This window comes from Ambystoma mexicanum, chromosome 1p (assembly GCF_040938575.1).
Source record: "Ambystoma mexicanum isolate Mex_15411 chromosome 1p, UKY_AmexF1_1, whole genome shotgun sequence".
Taxonomy (NCBI): domain Eukaryota; kingdom Metazoa; phylum Chordata; class Amphibia; order Caudata; family Ambystomatidae; genus Ambystoma; species Ambystoma mexicanum.
Window position 1 is genome coordinate 594,777,943 of NC_090921.1, and position 26,928 is coordinate 594,804,870.

The 26,928-nt window shown below is 42.3% G+C and overlaps 1 protein-coding gene across 4 annotated transcripts in view; it reads left to right on the forward strand.

The window, feature by feature from the left end:
- Window positions 1-26,928, forward strand: part of LOC138576293 (zinc finger protein 414-like) — a 659,544-nt gene that overhangs the window by 188,025 nt on the left and 444,591 nt on the right. For all 4 annotated transcript variants that reach the window (XM_069649546.1, XM_069649545.1, XM_069649544.1 and 1 more), the window contains exon 3: window positions 19,088-19,195. In XM_069649546.1, coding sequence (XP_069505647.1) covers window positions 19,088-19,195 — 108 coding nt within the window. The remainder of the gene's footprint in view (window positions 1-19,087; window positions 19,196-26,928) is intronic.

Below are 26,928 nucleotides of genomic sequence, written 5' to 3' on the forward strand. Positions count from 1 at the left end.
CAACCTTGACTTCAACACAGACCGGTTTTGTATCGGTCTCCCCAACTAACCGGCTTAGTTGATTTCTCTGAAACTGCTTTGTTGTTGGAGCCAAGGACAGGACAACGGAAGCTGGCGATTTCCCCCCACCTTGATTATCGATACGGGAGAGCCCTGGGTACCTCAGACACACAATGCAGGACTTCTCAGTCTGGTTTCCTAGTCTCACGCTTTCTATTCTTGAGGCTTCGTGAAAGTAAAAGTTCCTTATCGGAAAGGTCAAGGGAACTTCCCTCCTTGCGATCCTCTTCTGTTTCGCCATCTTTCTCCTCTTGTTAAACTGCCATCTTGGAACTGCTGTTTCCTCATGTGCTTTGCTTCCCTCCACGTGTGCTCTTGTGCTCCACCTTTTTATCTGTGTGGAGAAGTGTAATGGAAGTCAAGTGTGTTTGATGGTCAGTAATATCCTTACCTTGCCTGACCATTGTATTGGGAAACGTCAGGTATACAGCTCTGGTGTTAGTCCATTTTCTCTCACAGTGAGCTGTCTTTGAGAAAGTGTTTGTGTTGTAAAATGGGGGGGGGATTGAGTCCCTAAATATCCCACCTGGTAGGATGGGGGTAACAGTGTTACAAGGAAGGGGATACTGTGTCTCACCATCTGGTATCCCACTCCCCAAAGACACCTCATCCAGGTGATCCCCCTGCACTGGTCCACCCCCAGGAACTGGATTCGAAAGCGCTGGCCGAGCCCTGGCCACCTGGATGACAGATCCCCGGGGACTAGTGGGTGAGACACCTCCTGGTTTCTCAAAGAGGTAACTATGGAGGACTATACGAGGTCCAGTATTAGTCATGCGGGAGGATGGGACATATGTCAAGAGATTGTCGGAGTGGGCCACAGTATCTTAACCCAAATGGACCAGTAGCTAGTTCCCATATAGTCCTTCTCAGCAAATGTAACCCTCAACCATTCCATATGCCCCAGGTTCTGTGCAATCACAGCAGGTAAGGGTGGGAAAGAATCCGGCGTCTGATGCTGCACAGACTTGCATTCTTCAGCCAATCGTGCCAGTGCATGAACTGGTGTAGAAATGGGCAAATAATCCTTTACCCCCAAGGAACCGTTACTCATTATACTGGAGCAAGTATTTTAGGAGGTAATCTTTCCCGCTCCCAGGTACTAATATGTATCTGTATTGGGACAGCCCACAGAGATCTCTAATTTGTCCATTTATGTCTGTTACTGCCAATCCGCAAGAGGAACACAGATAGGTGTAACGATAGGTGATGGAACTTTTTCATTTATGACTGATACAGGGGCTATGAAATCTTGCATCAAGGAAGGTAAGTTCCCTTTATCAGGCAAAATGATGGACATACAGGGATTGCTCTGGGGCTCTTCGCTCGGTTCCTTACACAGAGGATTTATGTATTAAGGTAGCTACACAAAATGTATCTGCTCCTTTATTGTATTGCACAGATACCCCAGTGAATCTCTTGGGCAGAGACATCCTATGTAAATTGAACAGGACGATTGCATTCATAGAGAAAGGTATAGTATGCTCAACTCAGGTTTGTATCCGGTAAGAACAGCACGTTTGCGTGCATGTTATGACAGTGTGATAAGGGGGGACGCTGAATACCTTTGTTCTTTTATGGAGTGATGGTTGTGTTAGGTTGGGTCCCTGGGGTCATAGACCAGACATGGCGGATACCAATTGAATTTTTATTTCCAGCCTGTTGTTTCATAAGAGATGGCGCCAGGTACTATTTTTGCAATTCTGTTGGAAGTAGTGGTATTTAAAAAGGACAGCGTGGTTCTCTTGGGCACTGATGAGGAAGGTGGAGAGTGGTGCACTGTTTTGTGCATCGATCCAACCCCATCACTAGGGAGGTGTCCGACGAACAATTGTTCGAGCATGCTGAAGACACAGGCTAGATGATTTTTGAGATTGGGGTGTCTTGCCAGATTAGCATGGAGCATAGGGAGATACAACAGACTATGTTTATTGTTAGAAAAAGATGCCATATTGGTAGGAATATTTGGAGAATGTGCTGGGTCACTTGTGGACCAGCAATCCTCATGATGTGGGGTTATTAAAGAGTATTGGCGCAGTGCAGATACAATTGAAAACCTGATGCAATGTTGCCATGTGTGAGGCAGTACCCCATGTCTAGAGCGGCAGATGAAGGGATTTATGAGACCATTGTGGAAGCAAGGCATAATACAACCTTCTGTGTCCCCATGTAATACAGCCATCTATCCTGTGAAAAATTTGAAGGGGTCTAGTTGGAAGATGGTTCAGGATTTGCGTCCCCTTTAAATAACATTGTTGAGATGGCGTTTTCATTGGTGCCAAATCCTGCTACCATTCTCTGTAACATCCCTACTGGGTCAACTCACTTTAGATTTAAAGAATGTATTTGGTTTTGTCCCCTTATGCCCCAATTCTTAGTACCTTACTGCGTTTACGTATCGTGGTCAGAGATTCAAGCACATAAGGTTTGCCTCAGGGGTACTATGAATCTCAAGAGTATTGTCAACAGGGTGGTTCAAATGGATTTGGGGAATTTGTATGTGTTCAATACAATAATCCAGTACGTGGACGATCTGCTAGTTTGTAGCATTACAGAAGAGCAGTGTCGAGGAGATTCAATAACACTCTTCACCCTGCTTGTGGAGAAGGGGTACAAATTGGACAAAGAAAAATTGCAATACTGCCAGACAGAGGTAGTATATTTTGGACAAGTAATATCGCCCGCAGGAAGAAAAGTAATGCCTGCAGTTCCGAATACTCCCCAAACAGTTACTGTTAGACAGATGCAGCAGTTCTTGGGACTCTGTAACTAGTGTAGAATGTGGATCTTTGACTACTCTGATTATACAAGACCCTTATTGCAAGGACTTAAGGGAGCACAGAAGGTGAAAGGTCTGATTGAATGGTCAGAAGAAATGGTGACTTGTTTTCAGGAGCTCAAGGCTGCGATCATCAGTGCTCTGGTCTTGGTGACCCCGGATTGCCATTCTATTTATTCTTGCATTCGAATGGGTAGTGTGAGAACCCTGAGGATATTGTCACTCCTATTCCCCAGGGATCCTCTGCTCAGGTGGCCAGGGAAAGGCCATTGCTTTTGAATCCTGACCCTGGTGGTGGACAATCGAGGGAGGATCACCTGGGTGGAGGGTGCTTGGGGACTGGGAATGAGGTACCTTTGGGCGAGACATGGAATCCCTCTTTCCCTACTGACAACCACCCTAACCCTTCCCTAGCCTTTATGGGCTATTATAAAAAGTTCCCCTCAAATCGTCACATATAACATTTGACAGTACTGAGACGAAGAAGATGCAACTAAGAGTGATGACGATTACCCCCTTTTCACCACTCCGGTACTGGGATGAATAAGGTTGCCTGCAAGCAACTATGAGGGTGAGGCATGTACCGGTAATTGTGATCAGACGGGACTAATTGCAGTCAAGGGGCAGAGCACGACAGGGCAGAGCATGACAGGGGTAGCAGCACGAGAGCTGTGAAAGGAGGCATCCATGTTTGCCCAGGAGAAGGAACCAGGACCCTGGCAGAAGCTCCAGTGAATTTGTGGGACCTGATGTAAGTGGTCTCTATATTTACCACTAGCCTGGAAGCCTCCAGACTCCAGCGCATGCAGCCAGGGCTGAAAAGGAGCCCGGAATGCCGAGGACTCTGTCTGTGTCCGAGAACCAGCATCAAAGACGCCGTTGAATGAGAGGAGTTTGCAACAGTGGGTTTTCCTGACCTCTGACTTCAGGTGGGCAAATGAAATCATGGAAAACCATTGGGGGAGAGAGCGGAAAAGACACCGAATGGACCACAAGCGAGTAACAGTCCAGACTAATATATAATTATCTCCCTATTGAATACCGAACTGAATGAAAATTCCATATTTGAAAAACAAAATACTTATTGAATACCTAACTAAAGGCAAACCAGCATTGTGATACAACCCACACACGTTGGACATGAAAGTAAATAATTTATGATTTAAAGCAAACAACCATACATTGAATACTGAACTTAATGAACCTACATAAGAGTACTTCGAACTTTGAGATGAAAAGCAAATTTAAAATATATGTGGCAGAATGAATCAATCCAACTCTGTAACTCTGATATATTAAAGCTTGAGGGAAGCCAAACAATGAACATTAATCAATGAATAAAGTGTGACAAAGCTGCAATTGGCTGACAAGTGTGTGATACATGGTGGCAGAGCTACAAGGCAACCCAGGAGAAGCCGGGGGAATACAAGACTATAACTAAAGTCAAGAGCCCAATAAAAGTAGTCAAATTGCAGTGACTTGGTGCTAATAAGATAAGTACCAAATACCCTGTGGGGGCAAGCAGAGGAGGCTAAGGTCCTGGTTGCGTGACCTATGATGGGTGGACCGGGTGGTACGACAGCTGCGCCTAGACCAGAGAGCCCTGGATGGTGAAATCTAAGGACATCGTAAGACAAGTCCAACAAAGTCACTTCACAGGTCCTGGCAAGGTTAGCCAGAAAAGGGTCAAGTGGACCTGGTGGTTTGTGATAAAGACAAGCCTCCGCAAAAGGGATTGAAAGTCTTGGGGAAGGGAACCCTGAGACCTACAGAACTAAACCTGTTGTCTTGGGGCCGGAATCTCAAGACCCCTTTGTTTTGGAATGTGGTGATTGAAACTTGCGGAAGACAACCCAAAGGATTGGTGTTGAACTACATAACTTTGAACTGGACAAAGGTGAACTTTGAGCCTTTTTTCATGGAACTTTCTTATGCTTGGGGAAGGGAAGCTAAACGGAAGCTGTGTGCTAAAAGCAGCTCAGCACTTTGAGTTAAACGTTGTTTCTTTTAACTTTGACATCACTACACATTGGTTCATTATATTTTTGAGGCCAAAGATAGGTTTTGGGCACAGACAGACTTTTAAGGCGAACCTTTTGACCCAGACTTTCCTTAGTTTTGTTCCGGTAGGGAAATCCCACCTTAGCATAGGGCAAGCTAGACCTTCAACCATCCTGCCATTTAAGTTAATCAATATTCTTTTGTTTAAACTTGAAATCTGTTCTCTGTGTCGTACTTCATGGTGCCTTCACAGCAGGTGATGACAGCGGTCCTGACCCAGAAAATATCATTGGGCCATAAGCCTCTGGTTTATTATAGTGGACTTCTAGACCCAAATAATGCAGGGCCAGTTTCCGTGTGAACAAGACTCTACCGGCAGTGGCTTTTCCAATACAAAAGTCTTCAACCATTACTATTGATTGCCCGGTGACACTGTATGTGGAGCACGTAGGTTTTTGCGATTTTGGAAAGGTCTCTTACAACACAGAGAGCCCTGGGTATGAAATTATTCTATCAAATGCTTCCATACATCCACTAAGGTGTCACCTAGTCAATCCCGTGACATTTGTAGCTGTACCAGTGAAACATGATGATATTGTCCATGACTGTGCGACTTATCAAGGAGAAGAGAGAACAAATGCTAAGGAGGATGCAGTGGAGGGAGGTGAGGTACTACTTTGTTGACGTTTCCTCGACAATTAATCAGGACACCAGTGAAAGAAATATAGGTGCAGCAATTGTGGGCCTTTTGGCTGGGGAATACCAGGTCAGGTTGAAGAAGAGGTTGCATTCACATTATTCCACGCCAGCGGCGATATTAGTAGCACTCATAGAGGCTTTGGAGATGAGCAAGTCTCCCTGGTTTGTCGAGATGGCATAGGAGAGGGTTTACGAGATCCAAGCGGACCCCTATCCAGCATGATGTGCTGCTATCCAAACTTATTGAAGCGTTAACATTTTCAACAGAGGTGGGAATAGTTAAATGCGCTGTGCATAATAACTAATGACCCAATAGCGCTTGGGAACAATACAGCTGACACAGCGGCAAAGGAAGTTGCGTATTTGCCATTTACAGATTCCCAGAGAACAGAAACCATGTCCCAACAGGTACAGTTGCCATATCCATATACTGCTGTCGCCTTACTTCAAATTATGGAGATGCAGGAAAGAGCATCAAAAGATGAGAAAGAGCTGTGGGCAAAGAAGGTATTCACCCTTTCGTCCACAGATTTTCTGTGGAGATAGGAGTTTACAGGAAGGGTAGTGATTCCTGTAGAGTTATTTCTTGTGGCTCTCGATCAACTACATTACCCGTCGCACACTTCTCACTGACAAATCGAAGCTGAGCTCCAGGAGGATTGGTTTATACCCAATCTACAAGAGCAGGTGGGTACATTTGTAGGAAATCGTATAGTGTGTTAAGAATGTAATCCTGGAAACACTATAAAGACAATAAGAGGAACTTTGCCTCAACCTTCTGGGCCCTTCCATGAGCTCCACATAGACTTTGTGGACATGGTAAATAGGTCCAGTAAGTTTCATTATCTTATTGTGGTGGTTTGCCCTTTTTCCTGATGGTTTGAAGCTGGTCCCTGTGTACATCCTGATGCTAAGTCTTCAGCAGTGTTTCTGCTGCAGGAAGTGTTTCCACAGTGGGGTCCTGAAGTCTTGAGGTCCTGAAGTCTGATAATGGGACCCACTTCTTTAATGCCTTGTTTGCGGAGATCACTTTGCTCTTGGGGTTCAAGCACAGGTTGTGTTCAGTGTACCACTCTCAGGCTAACGTAATCATGAAATGTTTAAATGGAATTCTCATGGCTCAATTAGCAAAGCTTTGTAATGATCGGGAAAACAATTGGATGCACTGCCTTCTGCAGGCCTTGTTTTATTGAAGGAATCAGCCAGGGAAGTGGCACCATCTCAGTCCACATGAGATAGTCACAGGGCATAGATTGCACACACCACTTTCGCCTACATGCACAGTATCCGATGCCCACAAGTCAGCAGAAATCCTTGGTGAGGAGTTTTGGGAATACCTTAGGGGTTTAACCAAAAGTGTCAGACTTATATATTCACAGGTTATGTCTTTTTCATCAGCAGTCAACAGAAGGAAACATTCAAGGGCCCGAAGATATACATCGACCACAGCTTATACCCGGGGATCTAGTCATTATTCGTTCTTTCGTTCACCTTTGGTACGAGAGGTGCTTTCATGGTCCTTATCACGTAATATTCGCGACTTCGACTTCTCTGAAGGTGGAGGGCAACAAGAGCTGGATCCACATCAGTGATGTGAGGAGGGATAATGGCATCTCTCCACCGGCACAGGTGCAAGAGTAGGTTTAAAAGTTAAGTTTGCCCTAGGATTCGCAGTTTGTTCCAGTAGCGAAGGTTGGACGAATAGAGACACATAATGTTTTGTTGTAACTATGAAGAAGAAATGTGGATCCTAAATGAGTGTTAGGATGTTTGATGGTATGGTTTTCTCTTTTTTCTCATCCTGTTTAGGTGCAACAAACAATGTAAATGTGAATGGTTTTAATGTATCTATTAATGTAGGATTTGAAGAAGGTGTTATCTAGATCACAAAGAAGTATTGATTCTGAACCTATGGGAAACTGTGATGTAGATTCTGATTATATAGTGTATGCTCATTGCTTTACAGCTGATAATGTCATGACAGGGTTCAAGGAAGTTCCAAATGCAATCAGTTATAGCTTCTGTCATACCTGTTGATGAGTGTTTGAGAAAAGAGCGTAAAGAGCAGAAGAATGTACGCTGTACACAGAGTACAGTTGAATTTATAAGGGTCTATTGTCAAGAACAATCAATGGGTGCAAGGGGTGAAGAGTTGCAGAGCTGGAGGAATAAGGGGGTTTTCGGAAGAAGTAGTGGCACAGATTAGTAATGATTGTGGAGATATCTGGAAGAACCACCAAAATGAATGGAAAACTGATTACCCCTCTCTCAGCCCATATCGCAAAGACTGGTAAAAAGTATCTCCAGAATTATGTTTTTTTGTCTGTGAAAAACAGTGCAAATCAACGAAATGAATGAAATAATGAAAAAAATGAAATAAGAAACTTATTTTATTAACAATTCTACTTAAAAAATTGTTCCTTATACAGCACAACACATATGGTGTAAATTAACAATTCCTAAAAATGTTTTGGTACACAAATATATTAAACAATTGGATAAACAATTAAGAAAAACAAATATCAATGGGATCGAAAAAGGGTTTCCCATAGAGCACCCGTCTGTGCTTTTTAAACATTAATGGGATTTTTCATTCATGCATTCCATAACATAAACTGGTCTTGATTTTTAGATCAGGCAAACAAAGACTTTTTCCATTTCGGTCTTTAAGATAGTCGACATGTTTCGACTAAAATATTTTTATAAGACACTATCTCTAGTGCCTTTTTTAGATGGTTCTAATGGCCTTCTTCAGGACAGTAGCATTTCTTTAGTTATTGCATTAGTCTTCTATACCCCCATGTTTTATAGCGTGGATAGTACTACAACACTGAAGTGTTTAACAGAGCTTAACCACTCGTGGCAGGGATGATTGATACAATAATTCAAAAACAGAATTTAAATAAGCATATATTGCATTTACTGCGAAATTGGTAGGCAAAACGTTTTGAGACAAACTTATTTTAAGAAAAAACCAGTGTGCTACTTACACAGATTGTGGGCGTGGGAACATTTATATCATTTTTCCATTCCTTTTGGTGGTTCTTCATTTTTTCCCATCTGAAAACTGATCCCCCAAAAACAAAATAAGTAGGGGAAAATACCCAATTTTGTAATACAACGATATCTGGAATAGACATTTGAAATGTTTGATGTGGCTCAAGGAGCCACATAAACCTGTTAAGATCCAGTTACTTACACATTTTTCTCTGTGTTTTAAGGGGAATGGCACAGCGCCTGTTGGCACAAATGGCAACTCCTGTCGTACACTTTGCATTGCTGATTTGGCTGGAGGCACCTCTATATTACTTGATGTGTCGAGGTCTAGTGGACAGTTCTCTTACCAACAATTACCTCTACCTGGTGAGGTGTGTGCAGTCTCACTACACTGCACATGCCTGTTCTCATCCTGCCTGGAAAACATTTGATACTTGCCAGCCCGATGCCTAAAGCCACATCTGTCCCATTGTGTCCCATGAGCCCCTCTCATCTCTTGTTTCATCAAATTTGAACAATCTATTGACTTTGTCCGGACGTGAGAAAGTGGAACCTTTGAATCGGACTAAGAGGTCGTACTACACATCTACAGAAGCCCTGATAGAATATTCCTGAATAATATAGACTGTTTAGTAGAACTGAGATGGTCTTTTATTCTCTTTTGGCCCCCAGTGTTCAAGCTATTGCTAATGCGAAGTAGCTCTAGGTCACTCGCTATGAGCTTTTTTTGTTTAACTCTTCAGAATCAGCTTTCAGTGCCATAAGAGAAGAAATGAGGGCCTTGAGGCTCATGACCCTGCAAAACCGGTACACCCTTAACCTCCTGACAGCCATGGAGGGGCGTGCTTTAATAGGGAGCACATGTTTCACTTTAGTGCCCCTTAATGACTCAGAGAATGGGACTCTGACGCAGACAATTGCCACATTGCATAAACTTAGGGTGGTCATAGAGAAAGAGGCAGGAATTACAAATGACCCATAATTGGACTCTTTGTTTTCTTGGATACCTTCCTGGCCGCATGCCAATTTTTGTTTTTCTGTTCATAATTTTTTGTACTTGTCGGATGCTCTTAAGATACCAAAAGCAGCTGCCATGATGACTGTGAAACTGTCCAAGGCTAGGGCCACTGCCATTTCACATCACATAGGTGAGTTGGAAATGAATCCAGGGTTGGTTGGGACCCCAGGTACCGTTTTATGTCCTCTAATAGATTGGGATGATTGTGTAGAGCAGTGGGTAGATTGCGAAAATGGTGGGAGGACTGATTGGTTTTGTTCATCAGAGAAGTATATCCATAATGGGATGAACATGCAAAATGATTGTAGAGTTCTGATTCCCTGACAAGATGTTGTAAAGGAACACACAATGGGGGGTATTAGTTAATTAATTAACTAAAGGAGGGCACTGTTGGGATGGTCAGTAGTGGTCTCAATGTGAAAGAAAGGTTTACATTGCAATCTGGTAAGTGTATGGTATAGTTAATGAGAATGGAATGATTGTTACTATTAGTGTTATTTTGTGTATAGTACATTTTAGATGTGCGTACACGTAGTAACATAATGTCAACCATGCAGATATGGTGTGAATACAATGTAGTTGTATGACGTGCACGGAGCGCCTAAATATGGGAAACGAGGAGCATTATATGCACACGCGAGAGGAGGAATCTGTGGATGGGGAGCTATTGTGAGGGGATGTGGTAGTCCTGAACACACGTAGATGCATATAAACACGGGGGGTTTCAAGGCAAATATGTTTGGGACATTTGGGGGACAGTGGATGCATGGTGATTCCATGGGAATATCGTATACTGCCGGACCCTCATAACTGGGGTTTGTCTAGGCTGCAGAAGTCTGGCTTGGTGAGATGAACTTTGTGTGAACTAAAGAGTTGGTTGACTGGAGTAGAAAGAAGGGGGAAGGAAGCTAACTGCATATGACCAGCTGTGATAGTATCAAATGCTCATTCAAAGTCAGGACAAAATGAAGTGCTTGTGGGTCAGAGGTTTATGACTTGGTGCTGTTGTGAATAAGGGATATAATCTTCCTGAGAACATGAGAGCTTGTTATTCAGTGACCAGGAAAGACTGGCCAATGGCAGGGTCAACTTGGGGCCAGTTAAACCTGCGGCAAATGGTTTATGGGCTTCAATTAGGTTCTTAGGAAGATGACCAGAATACTGCCAGAGGCCATGTAGGCTGAAATTGCAGTCGCAATAAATTAGTGTGAAACGAGAAATACCAGGGATGACAGTAAGGGTGGGTAAATGAGATATTTATTGCTGGTTTAAAGGAAACTTGTTTATTTCTCTCCCGCCTCATATTGGTGAACTGCTGTTCTTGCAGAAGCCATGTGCATCACACCTAGGGTTAGAGGTCCCCGACTAGATGGAACTTGTCATTAGGATTGTTGTAGGTGAATAAGTAATTATGTGCTGATGTCATGATCAACTATGGAAAAAGCCCAAAAGAGGTTGTACTTGTAAATATGAGCTAATGTAAATGTATGTTGAAGAGGGTGGTGTTTAGGTAAATGTGTCCAATAAGAGCATGGGAACTTAGGGGGATTGGATTTCCTTGTATAGGGTTGGCCAATCATATTTGGGGGATGACAAAATATGTGGGAGTGTGTTAAATGTTGCAACAATGTATATAAGGTGTAACTTCTGTGAGGTTCGAGGAGAGTCGGGTTAGTTCAGTCTCTAAGGAACCGCCTAGCCACTCGCGGCCGTTTGTATACAATAATCCTGCTTTACTGACAAACGTGCACTCACTTCTTGAGAGGTGTGCTTATTTTAAGCAGAGAGGTCTGAGATCAGCCCCAACATTACCCTTGAGTGTGGTGAATGTACCTGGGCCGCCTAGCTACTCTTTCATTGTGATACGTAGTATGCTTGGTGATGTATTGGTTGCTCGAAGGGAAATGCTTGTTTAACGCAACTGGTGTGGGTGAGCGTGCAGGTGTTATGGAATTTTTGGGATATTTGTTGATAGTTTATTTATCAAAGAGCAATTGGTGACTGAGTTTAATATTTGATGACGGTAAAGCTGTTGCATGTGATTACACAATTTGGACAACATGGCTAAAATATACACATGCTGATATAGTTAGGCAGTCACTATAGTGACACCTTCTATAGTGCGAACAATTACTTACTTGAAATATACCAGGGGTGAAAAATTACCAGAGGGCTAGACAGATCATTCCAGGTGGCATAATCTAGATATTACAAGTTTGTCAGTGCAGTTAAAAAGTGGCAATTTCCGTATGAAATATGATGTATTGCCACATCCATCTACAACAGTGTCTGCTGTGCTTGCGACATGCATTTCTGACACCATGGGGCAGGTAAGCAGAGATTTGAGCCTATACAACCCAATTCTCAAGATCATCTATCTGCATATACAACTCAGCAGATGAGCGACTGACTCAGTGGGAAACGCTTACTCTCTTCGAGCTAACTTCTCCATATTAATGAAGATCTTCATAACAGTGAGTCCAGTCAAGTGGGGGGGGGGAGAAAAAACTGGTAGTTAAGGCCCTGAGTCCCTAGTCTCGTCCTCCTCTTTTCCAACAGGCAAATACATTTTCTAGACCTCACAATAAGTGTCATCAATCATCAGCTTACAACACGGACATTCAGGAAACCAACAGAGGTCAACTCTTTATTACATGCGATGAGTTGCCACAAGAAAACAACTATTATGAACATATCATTGGGCGAATATGTAATGTACGAGCAAGACGTAACTGCCAAGATGAAAAGAGTTTTGAGCAGGAATGTAAACTACTGCAAACACGTTTTATGAACAGAGGATACCCAGGGTCAAGTGTTAAGGCCTATGAAAAAACCAAAATCCTAAAACAAGAAGACACTTTAATGAAGAAAAGCAAACCTACAAATACAGAACCAGTAGAAGTAAGGTTTATTACCCAATACAACAAAGATCATAGAAGAATTCAAAAAACTTTGAACAAACATTGGTATCTACTTAAATTAGATGAGCATATAAGCAAATTTGTGGGTGAGAAACCAACACCGATATATAAAAGAGCGAACACGCTTAAATCTCTAATAAGCCCATCATTCCTGCCAGACATTAAAGAACCTAAGACACGTACCTGGCTCACGAAAGAAGACACAGGATTCAGAAAATGTGGATATTGCACCATGTGTAAATTTGCAAGTGAAGAAACGCAAGAATTCAAGGATCAGAATGGTAAATCTGTGAAAATCAAGCAAGCAATAAATTGCAGAACTAAGTGTGTTGTGTACAGTATTTGCTGTGTTTGCAATAAAATCTATATAGGCAGCACGAAAAGAGAACTGCAAATAAGAATCCAAGAGCATCTGAGTAAAATAGGGAGTCAAGATCCAACCTTGCCATTGGCAGTGCATTGGCAGAACTCTCACCAAATGGACGATAAAAAACTGATAAAATCCGTTGGACTACAACAAGTACCCTGTCCAAAAGAGGCGGGGATAGGCTAAGAACTTTATGACAAGCTGAAGCCAGACTCATTTGTCATTTTGATTCTACAGCAACAGTCCTAAACAAAGATACTGAAATGGCGTTGTTTCTATGAGTGTGGCATATGAATTTAGAGACATAGGTGATAGATCAGATTTGACAAATGTTGATGTGGAAATGATGGAAATGATTAATGTAGATGGTTAATCAGTAAGTGAATAACTTTGGTACCGTATATGAATCATTCAACTATGACTGCACTAATGATCGTATATCTGCTGATATGACTATGACGTCACAAAAGACAATCATTTAAAAACATGTTGAGTAGAGTGGTGGAATGGGAAGTATATTTTTGAACACTATACCTAGACTGACTTATTCAGCATCAGTCCAAAAGTTATAGTAGGATTGCAGGTGAGATTGCGAATACACATCGCGGCACACAGTACTCGTGTATGCACAATAATGCGGGATACCCAATGACCAATTCATAATATGCACATGTACATATATTATTTTTTGCAATATGCACACACTTAGCCCAAGAATACATTTACTTAATATTAATATGGCATCACTTCAGCACTGAAATTTCATTTAGAACAGAAAGTAAATAGGAAGGGGGGAGAGGACGCTTCGTCGTCATGGAAACCTCCATACAGCAGTTATTCCAGGATGCCGATTACGTTCCCATTAACGTCACATATTTAGGCGGGACACTAAACAATTCATTTCTAATAAACGTTATAAATACACAATAACTTTTGTTACTTTGATTGTATTCAGTTCAAGATTATAATCATAAGGATAGCACATAGTAGTATTTTGCTTAGACCATAGAGAAAACAAAATGGAGGGAAGAGCGCCGCGTCGTCATGGAAACCGCCATAAAAAGGGATTCCAAGATGGCGACGGCGTTCCCAGCAATGCCAACGCGAGTGAATTAGCGGTCAGAAGCTAAGCAAACACTGTCTACAGTCAATGCGACTGTGATTTTTGGTAAAATGAGATCAGGAATATTGAACTGCAAAGCTATTATTAATCGTACATAATTAAGTGAGTTTTAAGCTCGTCAAAAACGAGCGTATGGTTCTTAGCATTATGCTCAGATTGCGAGGCAAATATAAATGATGGGTGGGCATGCTGCGTCGTCATGGAAATCCCTGTGAAAAGGGATTCCAGGATGACGACGGCGTTCACAGCTATTAATTACATACCTACGTGAAAGTAATGAACGCTATCTAGAGTGAATTAGATTGTTTTGGCAAAAGAGATCGGGAACACAAGTATGTTTAAGTCGTCACTAGTCACACATAACCTAGGGAGTGTGACGTTGACAACGCAGAATAGTGAACTGTGGATGTGCACGATTGTTTGCTTTGATATATTTCTTTTTATTACTAATCAACACGGCACATAGGAATAATGTGTACATATTAATTCGGGATAATACTCAGGCAATTTTGAAGGTTGTGAATAAAAATCTATCAACGAGACAAACATATGAGTGACCATAGTCAATATCTCAGATACACAAGGCATCTTAAATAAACAATAAATATTTTATTTTTCTGAATTGGAAAGAAGGGAATTAAATATATTTTACTATATGGGATTGAGACCAGTATAAGACAAACCAGAGCAACACAATCAGTGGATATATTATGAATCTCTGGGTAAGTCACTATGTGGTCGAGAATATAATAGAGTTCATTCGAATATTTTGCAATCATTGCTAATAACCTTGTATTTTTCTCTCTCTCCATTTTATTTATTTGTTTCCTTTTGTATATTCGACGGAATGAAATTCTTCTTTTTTCTGATTGTTTTATTCCTTGTTTACCTACTTTTTCTCTTCCTCATGCTTTGTATAATTTACTTACACAAATGTTTTTTGTCTTATGACCTATACAATCCTCCCTGCTACCCATCCTTAATCTCTGTCTAAACATTGGAATATACAATAATATTGGGGGAGGATCTCTTATTGGGGAATGTTCTGATCATATAAACACTTTGTTTTAATCTTTGACTTATTTGAATCTTGAACTAAATATTTAATGACAAATCATGTGATTTATATTTTACGAGTATATCAGAGTATCCCAGATTTGAGAAAGGCTCTATTGAGCCAAAACACGTGTCATACAGGTCGGTTTGATTTAATTTTGACCCAATAAAAAACCCCACAAAACTTACTAAAACAAATTGGCGCAGAGTCACGGAGTTATTTCCTGATACAATGCTCTTTTCCAACAGTTCAGCGCCTTCCTTCCTGACAGTCCAAATAATAAGCATGTGGATGGATTCAGCAGTGGGTTTGCTTTCCTGTCAGCTCGTTTGGGATCTGAAGCCCAAACCAAATCATTGCTGTTAAAGATGGTTCCCCCAGAAGACACCCAGCAAAAAGTCAGCAATTTGAAAACTCATAGCTTGATTGTTACACTAGATACAGATTTCCAGTTACCCTCAGAAGATGAAGGCAAGAGAGCACACCCACCAGTTCATTCTCTGGCATGTAATCTGCAGGCCAAATGACATTACATGAGCTGTCATTCAGAATACATTTAATGGTGTTGAAGAGCATGCAGACACACTTTACCATGATGCACATAAGCATCAAATGGGTATAAATTGCTGCATTTCGAAGGGTGGTCCAGAAGGAAAAAAATGCAGCTTGTGGGAATGCCCAAATCATAGCCATGTTGAATAAACAAAACAAAGTTTCAAGGTGAGAGGTCACACCAATCCAGTAGTCTAACAAATATGGAAGTCAATAACCGCACGTGTTTCGTCTTAATATATTTAATTAGCATATAAATGACAAAATATGGGGATAGAGTACCCAGGAGTATTGGGAAGACAATACAGGTAAGTATAACCCAGTGGAATGAACTGGGTTAAAATGGAGAACAAACAAATTCTGCTGATATTGGACAACATATTAGGTTATGCAGGTACAATGTGAACAAAAAACCAAATTCAATGAACATATAATAAACAACAAAGCAGTGCATGGATTGTGCACTGAACATGTGGTGCAACCGTTGACACTAAGGTGTTTCGGCCCAGAAGTTAACTGCTTTGTGTGCAGGCCTTCATCAGGACGTATGATGGAGTGAATCGAAGTCCTGGGGTCTCTATCTAGAAGTGACAAATGGAGTGTGGTAAGTAAAGGAGTAACCTCAAAGAAAAATAATTCAATAATTCACCAAGCTCCAAAAAGATGCTTGACTATAAGAACAAAAGACGCTACGTTTGAATGTGGAGCATAAACCTTACCGAAGACTTATCCAGTACTGGGGTAAGTAAAGACATCCATCTTGGTGTGGATGACAAGCTGGCATATGACTAGCCAGTGTGGAAATGGGTGAATACCTGAAACGACATGAAGGGTTCTATGAGAAACCTAGTTTCAATGACTAGTTTGAAAATGGTGGTAAACAGGTAGAGTCTTACCTCAAGTGGTAAAGACTCATCAAAGTATGATCAGGGTAGAGTCACCCACTTCTTAATGTTGCTTCAGCTTGTACAGACGGTGGGCAAAATGACATCCTACATCAAGGATTCCACCAACGTCATACAGATTCTACAAGAACTTGAATTACCTCGACACTGAATTTTGGCTACGATGGATGTCGAAGCCTTATATACATCTATACCACAAGCCGAAGACCTAGAAGTTCTTCAAACCTGACTCAATAAAAGGACAAATGCAACCACCACACCCACGGATTTCATTTTAGAATGTGTTCGGCTCGCCACGTCGGAGAATTTTTTCTTATTCAAAGACCAACTATACCAACAAATAAAAGGGCGTAAGCATGGGGGCCACTTTTGTACATGGCCCAATATGAAACCGATCACATACATGATGACAACAACCCCCATAAGTCACACATCCTTCTTTGGCGACGGTACATCGACAACATCCTACTCATATGGACTGGCACTAAAGTAGACCTCAGACTTTTTCACCAATGGCTCAATGAATGTAATGACCATATTTGGTTTACGATCTTTACTTACCCCAGTACTGGATAAGTCTTCGGTAAGGTTTACGCTCCACATTCAAACATAGCGTCTTTTGTTCTTATAGTCAAGCATCTTTTTTGAGCTTACTGAATTATTGAATCATTTTTCTTCTAGGTTACTCCTTTACTTACCACACTCCATTTGTCACTTCTAGACAGAGACCCCGGGACTCCGATTCACTCCATCACACGTCCTGATGAAGGCCTGCACACAAAGCTGCATTCTACAGCTCACTTCTGGGCCTAAACACCTTAGTGTCGACAATAACACCACATGTTCAGCGCACAATCCATGCACTGATTTTTTGTTTGTTATATGTTCATTGAATTTGGTTTTGTGTTCACATTGTACCTGCATAACCTAATATGTTGTCCAATATCAGCAGAATTTGTTTGTTATCCATTTAAACCCAGTTCATTCTACTGGGTTATACTTCCCTGTATTGTCTTCCCAATACTCCTGGGTACTCTATCTCCATATTTTGTCATTTATATGCTAATTAAATATATTAAGTCGAAACATGTGCAGTTATTGACTTTCATATTTGTTAGACTACTGGATTGGTGTGACCTCTCACCCTGAAATGTTGTTTTGTTTATTCAACTACGCCCACCTGGGTTTTTCAGGGCAGAGCCAGGTGCCCTTATATATACTCAAATCATAGCCATGCATGCATGACCAGAACTGGACAACTCATCCATAAATCTCACTTGGCACTAGATCCAAATAGGAGCTTGTGAAGGTGTAAAAAAGAGCAGTTCAAATAGCCAAACCACCTAACACACCTGTGACTCAGTCCATACAAACACATTCTGCGCAACCTGATCCAATTAATTAATGGTTATTGTTTATCTGAATAGCAGATTATGCTGTTGGAGGGATAGACTTCATCTCTAGCTTTAGGAAAAAAAAGAAACAGTAGAAATAACAGCCTTGACCAAGTACATGTAGATTCTCAGATGTATAGTTTTCAGTTGCGTTGCACAAGAATTTGAAAGGATTTCAGATTCGTTCTTCGGCAATGGTTTTATGCTAGAGATCCTGGCTTTTCTGTATGTGTGAAAATAGAGCCAAATACTGTAGGGCAGTTAACCATTAAATTGACACATTCCTCAAAAAGCAATATGGTAAAATTAATAAGTTAAGCAAAATGACATCAACGTTCACTTGCGCTATTGCTCTGCTTCATGTAACAACAATGTTCTTATAGTAAATGGGTGGATGAGGAATAGGCATTATTTTTCAGCTTACACTAGCTATTGAATAATGGCAATCTAATCTCTTTTGACATGTCCAGTAAGTAGCCTGATTTTTTATTCATGCAATATCTCACTGTCCCCAGTAGTTAATTGTCCCGTTTTGATCCCATTTTAATGATTCTCCCACTTGCATGAAGATATCACCATTGGCCATTAAGATATCACGAAGGGCTTAGCAATTGCAAATCATTGCTGAAGGAACACTTGTTTTGTCCAAAGAGTAACATGCATACTGTGGGAATGAATTTCAGAATCCGATAAATGAATTTGGAGAAGGCTTCTAGTCATTTATTGCAGAATAATTCCTAACCGATTCAATTGAAACAATACGCTTAAAGGATCATTTCTGGTTGTGCAATTCCTCACACGCATATTGCTCCCATCTAACCGCATTGCGAACTGAACAACAGTAATGGAAAAATAACTTCACAGCCACAGAATGATCATCTTAGACAACACGACATCCCTAAAATAGCATTAACAATTTTCAACTTGAGGTACATGGAGATACAGAATTGTGCCCTGAATTGCCCAATTTAAGCTAATGCTGAAGCAAAGATTAGATAGAGTAAGGTGTTTGAAGTCCAATCTATGGTGTTAATTACTATTTGTCCAAGAGACATCACATCTTGTATTGAGAATCTAGATGTTGCATGTGTAGTATGTAAACGCATCCCAAAACCACGTTAAAATGGAGAAGAAAAAACTCCATTGTAATTGCTATTTTTCATAGTCTTTGCTGGCATGCTCCACATTTAGTAACATTAATTCTCACTTCATAGGTAAGCAGTTTAAGTGTTCCAGCTATGGTTGCAAATTGGCCTTCAACAACATGCAGCAGTTACTTCAGCACTCAAGAGTTCACAGCAAACCTATCCAGTCTTTGGCAGGTAAGGATTCTTTTTTTGTATTAGTGTAGTAATAACCTCCATTCCGGTGCAATCATTCTTAAAGTTCCTCTGTGTCTGGATGGTTTATACAGCCATTGGGTTTTTACCTGATAACGAGTGGGGCCAAAATGTCAAGCACACACTCCTTTTAGAAATCGAAGTATTATTTTTTTCCACTTGTGTCTGTGATGCTTATTTTGCATATACACTCTATGCACAGAACATTATACCTGTTTTTTTTAATACTTTTGGCGTTATAGAGCCTCATTACAAGGTTGACGGTGTGGGAAAAACGTGGCCGCCAATTTTCCTGCAAATTACAAGCTTTGTGGTGGGTTGGCAATCCTGGCAATGGTGCTTGTAATACCAGAAATTCTCCCATGGAGTCCTATGTAATGGGGAATACCCACCCTTACCAGCACTTGTAATCTGCTGGTAATTCCGGCAGACCAAGTGTCGGTGACCGTAGTACCGTTTGGTGCTATCCCGCTGGTAAATTGGATTGCTTTGCGAAGGAGAGAGGGTCTTCACACACCCCTAGGCGATATCAAATGAGAAATAAACTCCAGGGAGCACATTCAGAGAGTAGTGGGTAGGGAGGGTGCATGCAAAGGAGGATGCACGATCACCTTAGTGCATGCATTAGAGGCTATATAGTAGATACAGGTGTAAATGCCATTTTAGCTGATGCCAGCCATTTTGGGACTTGGGCCCAAGCGGGGCAAATAGCATTATTAGATCCCTTGCATACACACAAACACCACCACCATCCCTGCCAGGTCTCACAAAGTCCATTAAATCCTTCATTGTTCTATTCTGAAAGTTACAGGTCCTCGCTCCCTTGATAGAATGCGCCCTGGAAGGTCATGAGAAGGGTGTAGCATGCCTCTTGGCAGTACCATCACAAAGGGACAGATACCAAGGCCCTCCTGTCCCAGCGAACGCCACAGAAGTAATACACCTTTGCAATGGTTTCATCCTGAGACCCCCCGCATGCCACAGTACCATCCAAACCCAGACCACCGACCATAAAACTTTTAAACCCTCGATCGATCACTGGGGATGACCGGTCAGGCCCTAGCATGGCTGACTTCTTTTCTCTCTGATCAACCCTCCCAGGTTCAACTTGGGTCCTTCCTCTCCTCTATCTCTACCTGTGGTGTTCTCCAGGGTTCTAACCTATCTCCCTGGCTGTTCCACCAATACCTGGCACTTCTTGCCCACCGCATTGCCGCGCTCTGACCCAACTTCCAGTGCTATGCGGATGACACTCTGCTTATTTTCAGGCTACCCTCAGCCACCTCTTCTCCCTCTCTCATCTCTGACTGTCTGTCCGCCATACAGGAGTGGTGTGCCGCCAATTATCACTGCCTTAATGCTTGTAAAACCGAGATTCTCCTCATCAGCACACCCACACCCTCCTTTCCTGTCACTCTCTCTCTCGGCCTTCTTCCTGCTCCCACCTGTGAGGCTAAAAACCTCGGAGTCATCTTTGACTCCGCACTCTCCTTCTCTCCTCACATCTCTAAGAAGTCACACTACCAGCTGCACCTCCTCGGAGGTATTCTTCCTTTCCTTCCCCCGGAAGCTCAATGTCTCCAGAGCTCTTGTTCTCTCTAGGCTGGACTACTGCAACAGTCTAAATCTGCCTGCTTCTACTCTCTGCTTCTGCAACTCATCCAGAACAGGACTGCGAGACTTGCCCTTGGCCCCAAGCCCAGGGAATCGTATCTCTCCAGGACAGAAATCTCTGCAGTCGCTCCCAGTGGCTGCGAGGATTAAGTACAAAACCCTCTGCATTGTCCACAAGGCCTTCTGGGGCTTCGGGCCTCAATACCTTCAACTCTCGCTTCCTAAATATCTTCCTTCTTGAGCTCTTCGCTCATCCACCTCCAACTTCCTCAGGATCAGTCGCTTCTCCAAGCAACGCGTTGGTGGTAGATCTCTTTCCTCAGCTGGGGCCTCCCTCTGGAACAGCCTCTCTGCCACCCTGAAACTTGAGGAGAATCATCTCCGGTTCCGAAGCACCTCAAAACCTTTCTCTTTCCTTCTTTTTTTTCTCCTCCTCTCCCCTGCTGACTTCCTGGCTGAAACTGAAACTGCACTGGTTACCTGGCCACCCTCTGATCTCGGGCCCCGGTCCCCTCCCACACCAGTCGCACACCTGTACTGCCTTCCTGGCAACCCCGCACTTGGGGACTGTTTTGTGTATCCCTACAGTCCCACTAACAGCCTGCACTTACCCTTGCACTTGCCATCTGCTGGCCTTACTTTTACTTATTGTTATTTATTCTATTATCTCTTGTACTGCACTGTCCCCTCCCCATTCCCCACGCACTTTCCCCTTCCTACATTCCATGCACTTGCGCGATCTGAATGACACTTGGCCTAGAAGGATCGCTGTCTTGTCTTCTCTCTGTTCCCACTCCCTTGCCTCGTCGCGCCTTGAAACACTTGTGTATAGGCGCATTATGAATGTCATAGCATAAGAACAGAGGGCAAGGCTATCGCACCTTCAGAAATGGGTTGCGTGATTTGTGCAGCGAGGTGCAGGGTGGTGTCTTATTATAGCCTAAAACGAAGGTGGAGGGCGTTGGGAGTTGCTGACCTGTCTGGGAAATGAATGGAGCATGCGAGTTAGGGTGCCCTCCCCCCAAGCTCATCTCTGTACCTGCACGGTACACAGTTACAAAGATAAAATAACATTGCTTGTGTTAGTAGCTAGTTAATTGTTAGGCCAACTTTACCATGGATGACGAGCCCAGCGGCGCCCACGTGGATGAGATGGACAGGTGAAGATGGACCAATGGCCTGGCATCCCATATGGAGCAGGCCCTACAGGCATAGAGCTCTTCCAATTAGGATTGTAGAATTGCACTATGTCATTGCGTCATCAGTGACGTTGTTTGTGTTTATAATGTGTTGCACGTGCCTACGGAGCTCAGAATGTTTGGCGGCAGAGTTTTTTGCTGATGCACGTCTATTTTGTAGAAATAAATACTTGTTATCCTTGCAAGGGTGTATTGGGCCTTTTTGTCTAGCGGGTTGTATTTGTTCTCGTGTGAGCGTGCAGGGGAGTGCCTTCAATACCACCAAACCTATCCTCAGGCCCATACTCTTTATTCTGGTACTATGTTCCTCTTAGTTTGGTCGATAATTCACTTAGCACATTTCAAAGAATATACAAAAAAATAAAAGTCTGGCACATGCAAACAGCCTGCTTAACCAAGGTGCAAGGCTCAAGTAAAAGGTGCAGCGGCAATGAATATCTTTAAAGGTGATCCTTTTCATAGCATAGGTCTTTCTATCTTTAAAAGTTTGGAATGAGCTGTTCCATAGCTGAACCTTTGTACCATTAATGCAGTGCTTGGTTATCTCCCATTAGGCCTCAACATCCTGTCCATGATGGCCTATTGGAGACAGTTGACACTATTCCTTTTCCTCCATACCACTTTTCCTTTTCCCCAGAAAGCCATGCTTGGGCTCATGAACGCCCAAACAGATCCCTCCTTGCTCATGATCCTGGCCTAAACCACCTGTTATTTTCCCCATGCAGATGGGTCAAGAGCATCAACCATTCTCTGCTGAACTGCACAGTCAGTGCTTATCTGCACAGTTTTCGGTGTCCAATCAAACATGAGCCCTTTTCTATGGTATTCTTTGTTTGCAATCTCTGCAGATTTGAAGCTAGGAGATGTTTTATCACCCTCCTCCAACAGACATGAAGACCTTTGAACAATACATAAATCCGGAAAGGCTCACTGAGGTCTTCACTGGGCCACAAGCCATGTGTCACCAGAATTTGTTTTGCGAAGACACCTAATACTGGCTCATGCAGCGGAATCAACAAAGCTTAATCCAAAGAGAATTTCAGAATTCAGCAGGCTAAATCGACCACTAGCGCTACAGTACTCTGCTGGTTAGAGACTTGTCTCTTCGTTATGAAACCATCTTGATGCTCTTCTTTCCTCCTGACAATCCACTTTTTCTATTGAGGTGACTTTAACCTGCATCTTTCTTCATCTCACCCTGTAGTGCTATCTTTTCTTGACTCCTATCACCACTCCTCCTTCCCATATCTCTGGACTTAATATTTTCTACTATTCCTATTTCTTCTTCAGTTTCAACTTTACCTCTCTACTCTTCAGACCATTATTTCCTCTTTCTCGTTCATTCTCCCACCTACCCTTGCCTTTCCCCCTTCCTCTATACATTTTCTTCGCTGTGATCTGCGGTCATTTCAAATCTCATCCTTTTCTTCCGCACTTACCTCTCTTCTTCCTTCTACTGACACCTTTGCCTATCTATCTGTTGGCACTGCCTCTGTTCTCTCTACGATCCTTGTGGATCCTCTTGATCTTCTCTACGCCTTCTTTTGTTCCCCTTCACAAACCTTCCCAGCCCTGCCTGACCATCACCCTCCGCTCTGCTTGTTGTACCTTACATAGGGCTGAGCGGCGTTGGTATAAATCAAAACCACCTCTGATTTGGACAACCTGTCATCTCTCCATTCTTTGTATGATTCACTGCCAAACAAGTGTACTCTAACTACCTTTTTTCCCCTCTCTTCATCACCCCCGGTTTATTTCTGAATCTCAATCGCATCCTTTCCCATTCTCCCCTAACCCGACTTCTCTCTCCTCTTCCTGCCTCTGATTTTTCCAACAATTTTTCCTCAAATATCTCGTGTCTCCCCTCTTCCATTTCCCCATTGTCTCCTGTATCCTTAACTTTTGCTTCTTCTTTATCTTTGTCCTTTAATTTGTCTTCTTTCAGAGACTGACATCTCTCATCCCACAGCTGCCCCAGCTATGTCTTCCCCTCCTTAATTCCATCGATCTGCCCTACTCTCCTTCCCTATCTTGCTGCCCTGTTCAACTCCTCTGCATTCCCCAACTTTCCCTTCCTCTTTCAAACATGCTTCTTGTCTGCCTATTCTTGATCCCTCTCACGCTTTTTTCTTTCTAAACTACTTGAGCAAATTGTCTGTTCTTAGGTTTCTAGCTTTATCAATCAGAACTCACTCCTTCCTCCTTGCCAATCTGGCTTTCGGGCACATCATTTCACTCAAACGGCCCTTCTTGCAGTTTTTGAATCACTTCTATCTCGTTATGCAAATTGACTTTTTAGCTGCATTCAATATGGTCAACCACTCACTGGTTCCATTCTTCTCTCCAATTGTACTTATTCTGTCTTCTGTCTCCACGGCCGGTCACTGCTCTCCTCTGTTCTTCCTCTTTCTCAAGGAGTGCCTCATGGCTCAGTCTTAGGCCTTCTACTGTTTTCTCTATATACTATCCCTCTTGCTCCTATAATTTCTTCCTTTGGCTTTTCGTATCATCTTTATGCTGACATTCTCAAATTGTTCTGTCCTTTTCTAACTTCATTCACTCTACACTTTCAGCTCGTTTGCTTTTTATCAAATCCTCTATATCCAATCATGTGTGTTGTCCCACTATTTACACAGCAGTCCCTCTAAGACTGTGGTTCTCTTTTTCCTTGCTTCCACTATCCCTCTGCCCTTATTCCGCTCTCCTATTTCTTTTCCTCCTGCTCTTCTTCCTATTTCTACTCATTTCCATAATTTAGGCGTCATTTTTGACACCCCTCTCTCCTTTTCCTCTCATATCTGTACCTTCACGCGGTCTTGCCTCTTTCAGCTTTACAATAGCAAGGCTCGTCGCTTCCTCACTTTTGATGCCTATAAGCTTGTCATCTCTTCTTAGTCTTTTCATGTTTGGTTTACTGCCCTTGTCTTCATCTATGACTATCAGCCCGCCCCTTTCTGTTCAATCTATCATGCATCTATCCGTGTCTTGTGTATTCTTTCCACGAGGGACTCTATTTCCTTGTTTACATTCATTACCCTACCTTTCTTCTCTAAACTTATTCTATTCTCCTTCTTGCTTCCTCCTTTCTTTCTCTTAGTTGTCCCGCGACAACCTTGTGCTTCTTCTCGCTTTCACTTCCTTTTGTTTTCCGTCCCTATGATCTCTATCTTTTCTGCCTCTCTTTAAATCATGGCTTAAGGATTATCTTCTTTCTGTTTAATCTGTTGAGTTAACAAAAGAGGTCTGGCATTGCTCTGGGCAACACTCCAGCACATTCTTCTTCGCCTGCCATGCCATTTCAAAAGGGGAAAGACCATATTGATATCAGGCTTAGTCCCATCGCAAAAAGGGCAGGCCGGCAGAAGGGTCTGCACAAGACCACAAGCATCCCCAAATATGTTGCCTCATAAGCAAAATTATTCTGTGTATTGGGGATGGGTGCATAACCAAATACCTTGGAGGGGTTGATACATTCTATGCAACCTGGCAAATTCATTCAAACTTTGTTCATGCTCCTGGGATTTTACCCAATCCCAATCACCAGGCCTTGGTCATACATTCATTCCTCAATTGCTGGTAGCCTAATTGCCAATGTGGCTTCCAACCAATTTCCCCAAAAAAGTGTTCACAACCCTTTTTGTATTTACCCAGTATAGGGTGAGTGTTACTCCTCATGGACTCCTCATAGACTACAAGCAAAAAAAGCAGGGAGCAAGGTGGCACCATCATAACCTTTATATATAATAAGTCCTTTCCTACCAAGACATTTGTATGTATAGATGTTGAGCCCAGCTCAAGCCATATAGCCTTAATAGGAACCCCCCGAGCGAGGCTTAAGATCCTTCTCCATATCTGTCCTTCAAGATTTTTTTAACCAGATTTCATGGCTCCCATAACTGTCTTCCAATATGTACAATATCATTGATGTAAGACCAACCGCACCCCTTCCAAACAGTAACCAGCTGTTTTACCGCAATTATTTTTATAACAGACATCAAGGTCAGTGCTCTGAGCCATTTACTTTCAATGAACTCCCTACATTACCCTTTAATTGTTACTACATAGCCTTAATACGTGTACGGATTTGCCCGTAGGATTCTCTCATGGGAAATATCTATCGATAGCCTTATACTTTTAACAGTTCCAAATTTCATGAACTTAGTTTTTCCCATATTAATTTCAAGATTGTTTTCCCTAGAAAACTCACATAGTTTGATTGTACATATATCGGCTTAAAGAGAAGTGCAATCTAGTATAATATGCTGATATACATACAATCTACTATAATATGTAAACCATACACTGTGATTTTTCCCAATTTCGGCAGGGGAAATTCTTTGCCAGTGTCAGGCAGTCAAATAGATCTGACCAGTAGAATTAAAAAGACTTCTTTCATTATTCTGTTATATTCCCACAAATTATTGTCGACTTAAACAATGAATACAGTACCGATGCCCAATGTTCTGGGTTTCTCTTAATGGTTAAGTTTGCAAGCACATAAGGGCCGGGGGCTCTTGAGTTGTTTAACCTTTAAATACGATCCAATATAAGCTTTTTAGATGCATTCATCTAGGTCGTATTACTCTTGCAGACTACGGTCTAGGGTACGGCTGGTAATTCCTCTACAGGGGGGGGGGACAGAACTGAAGGCAACGGGCGATGCATGTGCTTTTTATAGTGACGACGATGTCGACAGTCGAACGCCCTCAAAGGACATCCACTCGACGAGATGGCACACCGCGCCCCCTGTCGAAAAAAAAATATCAGAAGCGGCTGAAGCTGGAAGGATAATTATCATAGGATTTGGAATACATGGGAGGAACATCCAATCGAAAGAACATTACCATGGGTAAGTAACTTGTTCATCTATGTCTTTTAACCCAATTACTATATTGGTTCTTT